Source organism: Pan troglodytes, chromosome 10 (assembly GCF_028858775.2).
Source record: "Pan troglodytes isolate AG18354 chromosome 10, NHGRI_mPanTro3-v2.0_pri, whole genome shotgun sequence".
NCBI lineage: Eukaryota > Metazoa > Chordata > Mammalia > Primates > Hominidae > Pan > Pan troglodytes.
The window spans coordinates 127,834,022-127,848,207 of NC_072408.2; the positions used below are offsets into that span (position 1 = coordinate 127,834,022).

At 47.0% G+C, this 14,186-nt stretch overlaps 1 protein-coding gene across 3 annotated transcripts in view; it reads right to left on the bottom strand.

The window, feature by feature from the left end:
• Positions 1–4,299: 4,299 nt before the first annotated feature.
• Positions 4,300–14,186, bottom strand: part of OASL (2'-5'-oligoadenylate synthetase like) — a 53,168-nt gene continuing 43,281 nt past the window's right edge. For 2 of the 3 annotated variants that reach the window (XM_063784811.1, NM_001280469.1), the window contains 3 exon segments: positions 11,592–11,833; positions 7,994–8,141; positions 4,300–5,065 (listed from right to left, as the gene is read on the bottom strand). In XM_063784811.1, the coding sequence (XP_063640881.1) occupies positions 4,568–5,065; positions 7,994–8,141; positions 11,592–11,833 (888 nt within the window). In that variant the 3' untranslated portion in view covers positions 4,300–4,567. 3 annotated transcript variants of the gene reach the window in all.

A 14,186-nucleotide genomic window follows, 5' to 3' on the forward strand; every position in this document is an offset into this window, starting at 1 on the left:
AGACGTGGACCGCCATTGGCCATGAACTGTACGGGGTTGGGGATACCAGGTGGGAATGGGGAGGTGGGCGGTTCTCAAAGGCAAGAGCTAGAAGGGCCTAAGAGATTAACTTCTCCAATCATTTCTTGATGACACATCTCCAGAGGGGATGGGAATCTCCTAAGGAGTTAATGACAGACCCTGGATTAGTTCCCAGGTTTTGATTCCATGTCATTTATTCTAGTAATTTCCCAGTCCAGCTGGGCCTAAGAAACACCTTAGAGAGCTGGTTAAACTGCAGACTTTTGGGTCTCACAAAAAATACTAACAGAATCAGAATCTCTGATAGGTGGAATCCAGGAATCTGTATTTCCTTTAATAGCCTAGGGCCTTACTACTTAGAGTGTAGTCCATGAGCCAGCAGCATTGGTAACACCTGGGAGCTCATTAGAAATGCAGAATCCAGGCTGGGCACGGTGGCTCACGCCTGTAATCCCAACACTTTGGGAGGCTGAGGCAGGCAGATCACAAGGTCAGGAGTTCGAGACCAGCCTGGCCAACATAGTGAAACCCCATCTCTACTAAAAATACAAAAATTAGCTGGGCATGGTGGCGCGCACCTGTAGTCCCAGCTACTCGGGAGGCTGAGGCAGGAAAATCACTTGAACCTGGGAGGTGGAGGTTGAGGTGAGCCGAGATCGTGCCACTGCACTCCAGCCTGGGCAACAGAGTGAGACTCTGTCTCAAAAAAAAAAAAAAAAAAAAGAAATGCAGAATCCTGTCTGGGCACAGTGGCTCACATCTGTAATCCCAACACTTTGTGAGGCCGAGGCGGGCAGATCATGAGGTCAGGAGTTCGAGACTAGCCTGACCAACATGGTGAAACCCCATCTCTACTAAAAATACAAAAATTAGCCAGGCGTGGTGGCGGGCACCTGTAATCCCAGCTACTCTGGAGGCTGAGGCAGGAGAATTGCTTGAACCTGGGAGGCGGAGGTTGCAGTGAGCCGAGATAGCGCCATTGCACTCCAGCCTGGGTGACAGAGCAAGACTCCATCTCAAAAAAAAAAAAAAGAAAGAAAAGAAATGCAGAATCCTTGGTGGTGTGCACCTTGTAGTCCTAGTTTCTCTGGAGGCTAAGGCAGGATGGCCTGAGCCCAGGAGTTCAAGGTTGCAGTGACCTCTGATGGTGCCACTGCACCCTGCCTGGGCTACAGAGCCAGACCTTGTCTCTAAAAAAAGAAAGAAAGAAAAAAAGAAATGCAGAATCCTGGGCTCTACCACAAACCCACTGAATCAGAATTTGCATTTTAACAAGATCTCTTGGTGATTTGTGTGTGTATTAAAGTTTCAGGGGCACTGTCCTGGGTGAATCAGATTTTGCATTTTAACAAGATCTCTTGGTGATTTGTGTGTGTATTAAAGTTTCAGGGGCACTGTCCTGGGTGATTCGGACGCATGGGTTTGGTGTGAAAAACACCTAGTTTTCTAGGTTTTTAAGTTCTAGGGAACTTAAAAACAATACTGACTCCCAGGACCCATCCAAGACCAAAAAATTAGAATCTCTGTGGTTAAAATACCTCACAGTGAAGGATGAACAAAATCACTTTACTTTTGTCTGTGGAATGCTGTTTCATGTTTTATCTTTGAAGACAGGTATGTCAAAACGTTACTAAAATAAACTCTCTGGCCTTGAGCTTTTCTATTTCAAAGAAGAGGAAGGTGACTGATATGGTCTGAATGTGTTCCTCCAAAATTCATATGTTAAAATTGACACCGTAAAATAAATAACAGAGAGACTGACTCTCCAAAATAAAGCGTTTATTCCAGAATTGCAAGGAATTGCAATTTGAGATATGCATGCTATAGTGGACTATAGGCACATTAAAAGAGGTTGTGGCAAGGAGAAAAGACAAAGTCCACAGAAGCTTCTTTGAAACAAGTACCGTTGATCACAGGAGCCTGTTGCAGGAGTTGGCTTTAGCTTATTGTGGAGACACCCACTGTTAGGCAAATATTCTTGTGCAAGCGGCTTATCTATAATACTGCGGATTTTAGGAACTTCTTGAGATAATTTTTGTGACAGGCATTTGTTAGGGTTTGACATAAGTGACTCCATTTTGATACTGATAATTTCCAAAAAGTCCTCACTCCCAAGGTGATGGTATTAGGAGGTGGGACCTCTGGGAAGTAATTAGTGAAAGGGTCTTGTATTGGTTCGAACCCCAAGAGCGCGGCCAACAGACAACATGAGGCAGTGTGTGTGCAGGTGGGCTGAGGCTTAAAATGGCGTCAGCACCAAATGAGGACGGGGCAGGGATTTTATAGTCTCCTGTAAACAGGAAGTTTCTCAGTCTGTTGTAACTGCTACGTTGTACCCGGATGACCTCTCTCTCGGTCTTCAGGGGGTACGTGTCTTCTGGCCAGCTCTCTTCCTGCTTCTGCTATCTTGCTGACACATGCTGCTGGCGCAAGTGGCCTTGCGCCTTGGGACTGGGCCCAAGGAGGGAGGGGTCATTCATTCTCCTAAGCTTTCAGGCCCCACGGAGAATCTTTCAACTACATAATGGGTCCTGAGCCCTCATGAACTGGATCAATGCCCTCATAAAAGAGACCCCAGAGGCCAGGCATGGTGGCTCACACCTGTAATCCCAGCACTGTGGGAGGCCAAGACAGGTGGATCACAAGGTCAGGAGTTCGAGACTAGCCTGGCCAAGATGGTGAAACCCCGTCTCTACTAAAAATAAAAAAAAAATTAGCTGGGCACAGTGGTAGGTGCCTGTAGTCCCAGCTACTCGGGAGGCTGAGGCAGGAGAATCGCTTGAACCTAGGAGGCAGAGGTTGCAGTGAGCTGAGATCATGCCACTGCACTCTAGCCTGGGTGACAGAGCGAGACTCCATCTCAAAAAAAAAAAAAAAAAAAGAAGCGACCCTAGAGACACCTTTGCCTCTTCTACCATGGGAAGACTTAGTGAGAAGCTGCCATCTATGAATCAGGAAGAGGTCCTCACTGGACACCAAATCTGCCAGTGTCTTGACTTGGACTTTCCAGCCTCCAGAGCTGTAAGAAATAAATGGTTATTGTTCATGAGCCATCCAGTGTATGGTGTTTTGTTTTAGCAGCCCAGATGGACTAAGACATTGCATTTTTCATTCTTTTTTTAATTTTAAACAAGAATTTTCCCACCACCTACAATGTGGGCTGTGCTGGGCATTATGAAGGACACAAAGATGGGGACTGGAACAGCCTGTCTACCTCCTGGAAAGGAGGCACTTTTTCTGTCCCTGAAGGCAAACAGAGGTGGGAAATACACAGATTATGATTGCTAAATTGACCAGAGGCTGTTGATAACCAATTGCAGTGTGCATTTTCTATGCTATGGTAGGAGAGTAGCCCACCAGAAAACTAGGCAAAACAGGGGGGCAAAAGGAAACTTTTTATTGCTTGGAGTAAACCTGATCACATGACGTCCTTTGATAATAAAGATGCTATTACTTTCCTACAGTTTCCTGACTATTATGTACTGTTTGTGTATGGGTTTTAGGAGTTGAGGTGATTTTTTTTTACACTGCATCATCCTCAATCTCCCATTCTTTGTCTCTTTTTGCCTCAGTTTCCCCAGTCCTCATTTCTTAGAGTTGAGAAGCTCAAATGATCAAGCAATAACCATTAGGACAGCATTAGGCCCTGTGGAAATAAACAGCCCCCAAATGAGAACTAACAAAGGCGATTTATTCCCAACTTGCTATAGCAAAGGAACCAGCCACCCATCTCTTGCTTTTGACAGAGATTTAAAGACAGGCAGGAAAATGGGAAGGCTTCAGGGATGCCGTGATTGAGGCTGTTGGTATGAGGAAGCTGGAAGTGCACTCACCAGAAGTGGGGCTAACCATGTGATTGGTCTGGGGAGCTTATTTGGGTTTCTTGGGTTGGTCATAAATAGGAAGCAGGATGGGAGTGGGGTGGGGAGTTAGAGACGCTGCCAGTTATTGCCCAAGTCCTGATGGTTTGGGGTTGATTGCTGCAGAAGGTTGTGGGTCAGAATTCTATTGTTGTACGTCATGTGACCACTGTCTATTTGTATATTTAGTCCTCACACCCCTCCTCATCCTCCTCCTGGCAGGGCTGGGATAATTCTTTTTTTAAACGGATTTACTTATTTTTATGTTTTAGTTTTTAGACACAGGGTCTTGCTCTGTTGCCTGGGCAGGAGTGTAGTGGCATGATCACAGCTCACTGCAGCTTCAACCTCCTGGGCTCAAGTGATTCTTCTGCCTCAGCTTCTTGAGTGCCTGAGACTACAAATGTGCACAACCACACCCAGTGAATTATTTTTTATTTTGTAGAGACGGGGTCTCCCTATGATACCCAGGCTGGTCTTGAACTCCTCGGCTCAAGCGCTTCTCCCACCTCGGCCTCCCAAAGTTCTGGGATTACAGGTGTGAGCTACCACGTCTGGCCTGGGATAACTCGTTGTAAAACTGGTGAAGACCTGGGACCTTCCCAGTAGACAATGGGACCGAGTGATTTACAGGATGAGTTCTGGAGTAGATGGCAGAAATGTACAGAGAAGTCTCCCAGAGAAAACTAACTGGCTGGAAACAGAGCCTCTCTTTTCTTCTTCGAGAGGATGAGAGTGTCACTGTCTTGGATGCCATAGATCCCCAGACCCAACCAGTCCTGCAGGACTTGGCCTTGGAATTCCAGCTGCTGCTGCTTTTTAGGAAGCCCCTGCTGGTCTTCAATCTGCTGCTTCAGACCCAGGATGAAGCTGTTGGGGTTGATGGCATAGGCGTAGCTCCCACCATCAGGATTCTTCACGAAGACCTGGATCTCGGGGGGGATGGTCTCCAGCAGATAGATGTGAGTGTGGGAGAAGATCCCATATTTGGCTAAGGAGGACCTGCTGCTGAGAAGCTGCCTCTCACTGCCAGGAACCTGGAAGGACAGACGCTGCAGGCCAGAGTAGCCCCTGGTCCTCCGGATTTTCTCTTTAACCTTCCTTATGGGCTCATAAGGGTTCACGATGAGGTTGAAATCTGGGTAACCCCTCTGCTCCACTGTCAAGTGGATGTCTCGTGCCCTCTGGAAGGGAGAGGGAGAAGGAGAGGTGTTAAGTCCACACTTCTTTGTCTGATGTGCAAATGTTCCCTTCATCTGTCCTTATCTTTACAATAGTAGCAGCAGCAGCGGCAGCAGCAAATGTTTAGGGAGTGGTAAGCACTTTCCAGGCTGTATACTGAGCACCTTCCATACCCTTAATGCATTTTATTCTCAGAGCATCTCTATTAGTTGGTAGGTTCTACTGTTACCCCCATGTTATTGATGAGGAAACTGAGCAGGGTTAGGTAATTTACTGAACACCAATCACATAGGTAGTAAGGAGCAGGGCAGATATGTGAAGTGAGGTTGGTCAGACTCCAGAGTCTGTGTTCTCACCACCTCCAGAGGCTACACTCCAGGGCCTGAGAGCCCCAGGTGGCTGGAGAGCACCTGGAAAATGCTGGAGAGGGTCAGGCCTCTAGCTGATTCTTTCTAGAAGAAATATAAGCCTTGGCTGGGTGCAGTGGCTCACGCCTGTATTCCCAGCACTTTGGGAGGCCGAGGCGGGCAGATCACTTGAGGTCAGGAGTTTGAGACCAGCCTGGCCAACATGGCAAAACCTATCTCTACCAAAAAATGCAAAAATTAGCCGGGTGTGGTGGCGTATGCCTGTAGTCCCAGCTACTCGGAAGGCTGAAGTGGGAGAATCTCTTGAACACAGGAGGTGGAGGTTGCAGTGAGCTGAGATCGCACCACTGCACTCCAGCCTGGGCAACAAAGGGAGACTCTGTCTCAAAAGGAAAACAAAAAAAGAAAAAGAAAAAGAAATGTAAGCCTGGCATTGCCAAGTTTTCTGATTAGCCAAGATAAAAAATATTTGCACAATGTTGTGTGTGTTTGTTTTGTTTTTTGAGACAGGGCCTTGCCCTGTCACCTCAGGCCGCAGTGCAGTGGTGCAATCTTAACTCACTGCGCCTTGACCTCCCAAGCTGAAGTGATCCTCCCGCCTCAGTCTCCTGAGTAGCTGGGACCACAGGTGCGTGCCACCACATCTGGCTAAGTTTTGTTCTTTTTTTTTTTTTTTTTTTTTTTTTGAGATGGAATCTCACTCTGTTGCCAGGCTAGAGTGCAGTGGCATGATCTTGGCTCACTGCAACCTCCGCCTTCCAGGTTCAAGCGATTCTCCTGCCTCAGCCTCCCTAGTAGCTGGGACTACAGGCACATGCCACCACACCCAGCTAATTTTTGTATTTTTAGTAGAGATGAGGTTTTACCATGTTGGCCAGGATGCTTTCGATCTCTTGACCTTGTGATCTGCCCACCTCGGCCTCCCAAAGTGCTGGGATTACAGATGTGAGCCACCGCACCTGGCCAAGTTTTGTATTTTTAGTAGAGACGGGGTTTCACCATGTTGCCTAGGCTGGTCTTGAACTGTTGGGCTCAAGGGATCCACCCGCCTCAGCCCCTCAAAGTGCTGTGATTACAGGCGTGCGCCACTGCCCCCAGCCTACAATGGCTTTTATATTCAGGAAGAATCCAGAGGCGTATATTTTCCAGCCCATGGGTGGGCCTCCTCATTTGGCCAGCGGGTCCCCGTTTATACTCTCTGTACCTTACTAGAGACTCTGATTCTGCTCTGCCTTCTGCTCCAAGCAGTTCAGTCTCCTGTTCCTGTACACATCTTGCTCATCCCAGCCTCCCATCCTTTACCCCTCATCATCCTTTGTCCTCTGTTCTGAGTGTCTATATCTCCCCCTGGCCTTTAGGGCTCATTTCAACTCCTAACTTTTTTAAGGAATCTTCTCTGGTGACTTCAGTTAACATTTATTCTGCTTCCAGACCCCCAGAGCCCCTGGTTCTGCTGCCTCTTAGCAGAGTGACCTTAGTTAATTAACCTCTCTGAGCCTCAGTTTTCTCTTCTGTAAAATGGCAATAATAGTAATGATGATAATCATAATAAAGATAGTGATAACACTCGACCTTCTTACTTTACAGAATTGCCTATGAGGATCAACTGAGACAGACCTTGGACAAGAGCTTTGCACACTAGAAAGTGTGATGTTAATAAAATAGATTTTTGTGATCTCTGCCTATACTATAGGTTTGGCATCATATAATAATATGACTTAGTATTTTTTGTTTGTTTGTTTTCAGAGTATCTTGTCTTCTCTGGTAATTCTAGCAGTTTTGTGTAAGTTTGTTTCATGGACTTGCTTCCTAACAACATAGGGTGAGTTCTCTGAGAGTGAGGGTGGTGTCTTTTTTTGTTTGTTTTTCTTTTTTTTTGAGGCAGAGTTTCCCTCTTGCTGTCCAGGCTGGAGTGCAATGGCACGATCTCAGCTCACTGCAGCCCCCAGCTCCTGGGTTCAAGCGATTCACCTGCCTCTGCCTCCGGAGTAGCAGGGATTATAGGCACCTGCCACCACGCCCGCCTAATTTTGTATTTTTTTAGTAGAGATGGGTTTTTTCCATGTTGGCCGGGCTGGTCTTGAACTCCTGACCTCAAATGATCCACCTGTCTTGGCCTCCCAAAGTGCTGGGATTACAGGCGTGAACCACTGCACCTGGCCGAGCGTCGTGGTCATGTCTTATTTCTGTGCCTGTGTTGTCCCCCAGCCCACATCTCCTACCCCATCCCTGAGCACAGCACTGGCAAAGAATGGCTGATTGAGCTGACTTGGCTGGACCCAACTCACGCAAAGAATGATCAGGAACACAGAACTGATTCTCCAGTAGATTACGGGAAAAAGAAAGGAAAGGAGAACAAGAATTTGAAGGTAAGAAACCCAAGGCTCTGAGAGCCAAAGAATTTGTCCAAGTTCACAGAGCCCGTGGGTGGTGCAGCTGGCCCTTAAACGGTGACTCTAAAGTTCTGTTCTCCATCAACACAGAACTGAATGAGTAAATACTGAGTAGGTTATCTGTCATTCTGAGCTTCAAGCCCTTGACAGCCCAGAGAGGAGCCATTACCTTCACGTTCCAGCTGGAGATGGGGTTCTCCCTGTTGTCATAGCAACAGTCCTGTTTCAGGCACTGGGAGGCCCTCTGAGCAACGATGTCCCATCTGTACCCTTCTGCCACGTTGTGGGTGGGGTCGGCCGGATCCAGGATGATGGGCCTGTAACACAGGAAAAGGGTGCCCAGGCTCATAATGGTTTGAAGGCCTTCAAGCCAGAAAAAAACCTTCTCGGCAATTATTTAGTCCAGCCACTGAGAATTGTGATATCCACATCCCGGGGATGTTCAAGAGGGCCCCAAAACACCGCAGGAGAGTAACAGGATGGAGACAATGCTATTTCCAAGAATTCCTATCTGGGCCAGGCACAGTGGCTCACGCCTGTAATCCCAGCACTTTGGGAGGCTGAGGCGGGAGGATCACTTGAGGTCAGGATTTCAAGACCAGCCTGGCCAACATGGTGAAACCCTGTCTCTACTAAAACTATAAAAAATTAGCCAGGTGTGGTGGTACGCACCTGTCATCCCAGTTACTCAGAAGGCTGAGGCAGGAGCATTGCTTGAACCCAGGAGGTGGAGGTTGCAGTGAGCCAAGATCATGCCACCACCCTCCAGCCTGGGTGACCGAGTGAGACTGTCTCAAAAAAAAAAAAAAAGAATTCTTCTTTGGGAGAGTGCCTTAGGTGTTTGCAAGGAATTTAGGGGGATAATGAGGCCCCAAGAGGCATGCTGGAGGAATAACAGATGCCCTTTCAGGCAGTGGGGGGTCCTGTACCTTCGGAGCAGGTTTTGCAAGTTTAAGGTTAGAGCTGCTGAATTACTTTGGATAATAGAAACACCACTGCCACCAACTACTGACATTTATTGAAGCACAAGGCCAAATCCTATGCAGATTAACCTATTTTAATCCTTACAGCAATTCTATAAGGTAGGGACTTATAGGGACTGTTATTTTTATTGTTTATTGTTGTGGTTGTCCCCTTTTTACAGACCTCCCTAAGTTCTTTTTTTTTTTTTTTTTTTTTTTTTTGAGACAGAGTCTCACTCTGTCGCCCAGGCTGAAGTGCAGTGGTGCAATCTCGGCTCACTGCAACTTCCGCCTCCCAGGTTTAGCCAATTCTCTGGCTCAGCCCCCTGAGTAGCTGGGATTACAGGTACTCGCCACCACACCCAGCTAATTTTTGTATTTTTAGTAGAGATGGGGTTTCACCATCTTGGCCAGGCTGGTCTTGAACTCCTGACCTCGTGATCCACCTGCCTCGGCCTCCCAAAGTGCTGGGATTACAGGCATGAGCCACCGGTGCCCGGCCTAGATTGCCCTAAGTTCTTACAGCCAGTAGATGGGGCTCTTACCCATCTACCTCCTCAACAGAGCAGAGGTTGGGCTGCCCCCAAAAGTCTCTCCTTTCTATAAATATTGAATAAATATTTTAAAGAATATTGGCTTGAAGGGGATCTTGGGCTTGCTTATTAACTTGGGGTGACTGCAAGTCCATGATTAACACCAGCTCTTTGAGCGGGGCGCAGTGGCTCATGCCTATAATCCCAGCACTTTGTGGGGCCGAGGTGGGCAGATCACTTGAGGTCAGGAGTTCAAGACCAGGCTGGCCAACATGGTGAAACCGTGTCTCTACTAAAAATACAAAAATTAGGGCATGGCGGCTGGCGCCTGTAGTCCCAGTTACTTGGGTGGCTGAGGTGGGAGGATAGCTTGAACCCAGGAGTTGGTGGTTGCAGTGAGCCAAGATCGTGCCACTGAACTCCAGCCTAGGTGACAGAGCAAGACTCCATTAAAAAAAAAAAAAAAAAAAAACCCAAAAACAAACAAAAAAAACCCCAGCCCTTTGTACTCCAGGGCTTGGGAGGGAGCTGCGACTTCATCTGTGTAATAGAATGTGACACAGGCTACTGGAATGAACTGGACTTTGGGCTCCAGGCTGGCTCCTCCCAACCCTGACTGCTCCCTAAAACAGTCCTGCCTGAAAGTGCCAGGCTGTCCTATGGGGTGGGGTCACTGATCTAAAGTGGCTCATTCTGTTGGCTGGCAGGTGACCCAACACATGGGGTCTGTGTCCCATGACCAGGAATCAGACTGGTTCTCTCTGGGGTTTGGACATGGGGATGATGGAGATCCCTTATACCTGGGAGGCAGAGGGGAGCCAGACAGGTGTGGAGAGAGAAGCAGAGGCTGAGGGGGAAAGTGCTGTGGTTCATGAGAGAGAGTGACAGAGAGAGAGAGGGAGTCTCAGGTCCTGATGCTTTCTCGATTTTTCTGGCCATGGTTATAATAAATCCTCTTTTCATGAGCAGACCTGGCTTTTCTTCCTTACAAAAGAGACCCAATACTACATAACAGAACACTAAATACTGTGATGTTGCTTACACAGGCCCAGAGCTTCTAACACAGAGAGTTGTCTGGGTTGGGCTTCCCCTGAAGCAGATCCCCAGATAAGGATTTGGCTTATTTGGAAAGTGATCCCAGGAAGCACAAATAAGGGAGTGAGACAGTGAGACAGATAAGGGAAGGCAGACAACAAAGAGTGGGTATTGAAGTAATTACTACTGTGGTCCACTGGAGGCGATCTTTAGGAAAGAGTATGGAATGGGGCCCAGTGCAGTGGCTCACGCCTGTAAGCCCAGTACTTTGGGAGGCCAAGGCAGGCGCATCACCTGAGGTCAGGAGTTTGAGACCAGCCTGGCCAACATGGCAAAGCACTGTCTCTACAAAAATACAAAAATTAGCTGGGTGTGGGTTGTAGGCGCCTGTAATCCCAGCTACTCAGAAGCCTGAGGGAGGGGAATCACTCGAACCCAGGAGGCAGAGGTTGCAATGAGTGGAGATTGCGCCACTGCACTCCACCCTGGGTGACAGAGCAAAACTCTGTCTTAAAAAAAAAAAAAAAAAAGCTATGCAATGAGACCCAGATTCCTTCCATCTTTTGGGTGAGGGAGCTGTGGTATTTATCCACCAACTCCCACCAGATCTAGTGGAGGGCTCTTCTCAGAGTGGGTCTGCTGGCAAAGGGATGCAGGTGCTGACAGCTGGAAGTGGAACCAACCTTCCCTAGAACGGTAAAGGCCGAGAGGATATGAATGGGACGCTGACAGCACATGCTCCAATATAAGCATTTACTCAGCATTTGCCGGATGCTAGATATTGTGGATCCTTAACACAGATTTTCTCCAACCCTTACATCAATCCTGTATCGTAGGTTCCAGTTTACTCCTGTCTTATGGATAAGGGATTGAGGCTCATAGCAGTAGGAAAATGGCTGAGCTGGGATTTAAACTTGAGTCTCCAAGATTCTTTCCATTTTCCCATGCTAGCTCCTACAAAGCACTGAAATGGTCTTCAGAGAGCAAGAGGGCCAAGCTAAGGTGGAGGGTGGCTTAGGAAACAAGGAACAGGCTTCTACCCACCCCATGGCCCCCCAGTGACTTTGATAAGCCACCAACTTGAGATGCCAGCTGTGTTGGTGTGGGAGGTCAATGCTCAACTATGGTGGCAGCCTTACTGCTTAATACAGCCAATCCATAAAACTCTATGCCACGTTACACTAGCCCGTCTCTCTTTTTTTCTGTAAGATTTGGTGGGCAAACAGTGGTCCAGTACCTCTCTTTTTTGAGCTGTTTTCTGACACAATCCTCAATGATTGCATTGTGGAGTGTGTAGTACTTGGTCCAGTAGATACAGATGACTTCATACTCCAGGAGCAGGTCCATCACAGTGGTGAAGCCTTCGTCCAACATGAAATTCTCGTCTTCTTCAGTACCCATTTCCCAGGCATAGATGGTTAGAAGTTCAAGAGCATAGAGAGGGGGCAGATTGGCTCTGGGGGACCTGGCTTTCACATACTGTTGAAAGAGATGGGAAGACAGAGAGAGAGAGACCCTAAGATTCTGTGTAAGGATGGCGTTGGACCAGAAGCTGAGAAATCCAAGTTCTAGTCCTGGCTCTGCTGCCTACTGGCTGTGTGACCTTGGCCATGTCACATTCCATCTCTAGACATAGGTTTCACCATTTTAGAATTAAAGGGCTGAGTTAGTCCATTGGGCTTCAATATGTGCTCAACAGATGTAACTCCTGGAATGAAGTTATGAACAGGTATGAGCAGATTGCGCTCGGTCACAAACATTCTAGCCTAAGCAGTCCCATTTAAATCTATTTTAATGTATTGAGCTGCTGAGAAATGTTTCTTAAAAGAAAGGAAAGATTTCCTTAGATAGAGGGAAAAAATGGTAATAGGTGAGATTCTGTAGTGAAGATTGGGGTTGCCTCTCTAGCAGACATTCTTTCCTTCCCCATTGCATAGTAGCCATGATGTTTGGAAGGGGTTGACCCCCACCCGCAGCTCCAGGATGGGCCCTGACTGGCACAGGCCTATCAGCATAAACCTTTCCCCCTTGCAAGTGATTGCTTCAAGAGAAGGCATGCGATCTAAGTTGGCTCAACTAGAGTAAAGCCTAGTTCTTTTGTTCAGTGGTTGAAAGAAGAGAAGTCCTCCCATGTGTGAATATGAGGGCAGGAACAGTTGTGGCCATTTTGCCACCAAGAGGGAAACAAGCCAAAGGACCAAGCTGACATATAGAGGAATGAGAAGCTGAGAGAATTCCAGAGAAACAGAGCCAGTGCCCTCACCAGTGCCTGAAACCCACCCCCCGGCCCCCCCCTACTGTTTAGGGGTTTTCCTACATGAGCTGATAATTCCCTTTATTGTTTAAGCCAGTTTGAGTTGGTTTTTGTGTTTTTCTCTTACTTGCAAAAGGAAGCATCTTAACTGACACTGGTCACTTCCTGTGTTAAGAATCTCACTGAGGCCGGGCGCAGTGCCTCCTGCCTGTAATACCAGCACCTTGGGAGGCCGAGGCGGGTGGATCACTTGAGGCCAGGAGTTCGAGACCAGCCTGGCCAACATGGTGAAACCCCGTCTCTACTAAAAATACAAAAATTAGCCAGGTGTGGTGGCAGGTGCCTGTAATCCCAGCTACTTGGGACGCTGAGGCGGGAGAATCGCTTGAACCCAGGAGGAGGAGGTTGCAGTGAACCAAGATCATGCCACTGCACTCCAGCCTGGGCAAGAGTGAGAACTTGTCTCAGAAAAAAAAAAAAAAAAAAAAAAAGAATTTCACTGATACATTGATATTTAGCCAGAAAGTGAAAAATTTTGGTCAAATATTCAGTAGTTTGATTTGTGGAAGTAAAACTGACATATTTTCCTATGGCCATCATATATGAATATTAGCTCCCATCCCAAAGTCAGAGGAGAAAAAAAAAAGCTATAACACTTTGGCCTTGAAACAAACACAGAATCATCTTGTATAATTCTCATCTCCCAAATAAATGAAACCTTGGGCCTTTCCTATAGGTCACTGACTTACTAACAAGAAAACTTTATCCCTGACTTTAGAAATTCAATTTTGAATTAAAATGTATTTATAAGGCTGGGCTCAGTGGCTCACGCCTGTAATCCCAGCACTTTGGGAGGCCAAGGCAGGTGGATCACAAGGGCAGGAGATCGAGACCATCCTGGCTAACACGGTGAAACCCCGTCTCTACTAAAAATATAAAAAATTAGCTGTGCATGGTGGCGGGCACCTGTAGTCCCAGCTACTCGGGAGGTTGAGGCAGGAGAATGGCGTGAACCCGGGAGGTGGAGCTTGCAGTGAGCTGAGATTGTGCCACTGCATTCCAGCCTGGGCAACAGAGCAAGACTCTGTCTCAAAAAAAAAAAAAATTATAAGTTAATTAATTTGTTTTGTAACTTTTTGCAAATTCATCCTTAACATTCAATTTTGTAAACCATAACTAATAACATTATAATTTTGTTAGAAATTTAAACTTATGGTAATATAACTTATTTTCTTCAATATTAGTGAAATGTTACATTCTTAAAACTTAGATGATATATAAAATGTAGGATGCCTGTAATCAGTAAGATGTAAGCCTTAGTGAATAGATAAAAAAAATACCCAGCTCAACTTACTTCACCTCCGGGGCTCAAGTGATCCTTCCTCCTCAGCCTCCTGAGCAGCTGAGACCACAGGAACCCATCACCACCCCCAGCTAATTTTTGTATTTTTGTATTTTTTGTAGAGACGGGGTTTCACTATGTTGCTCAGGCTGGTCTTGAACCCTTGGGCTCAAGTGATCCTCCTACCTCAGCCTCCTAAAGTGCTGAAATTACAGGCGTGAGCTACCACATTTGGC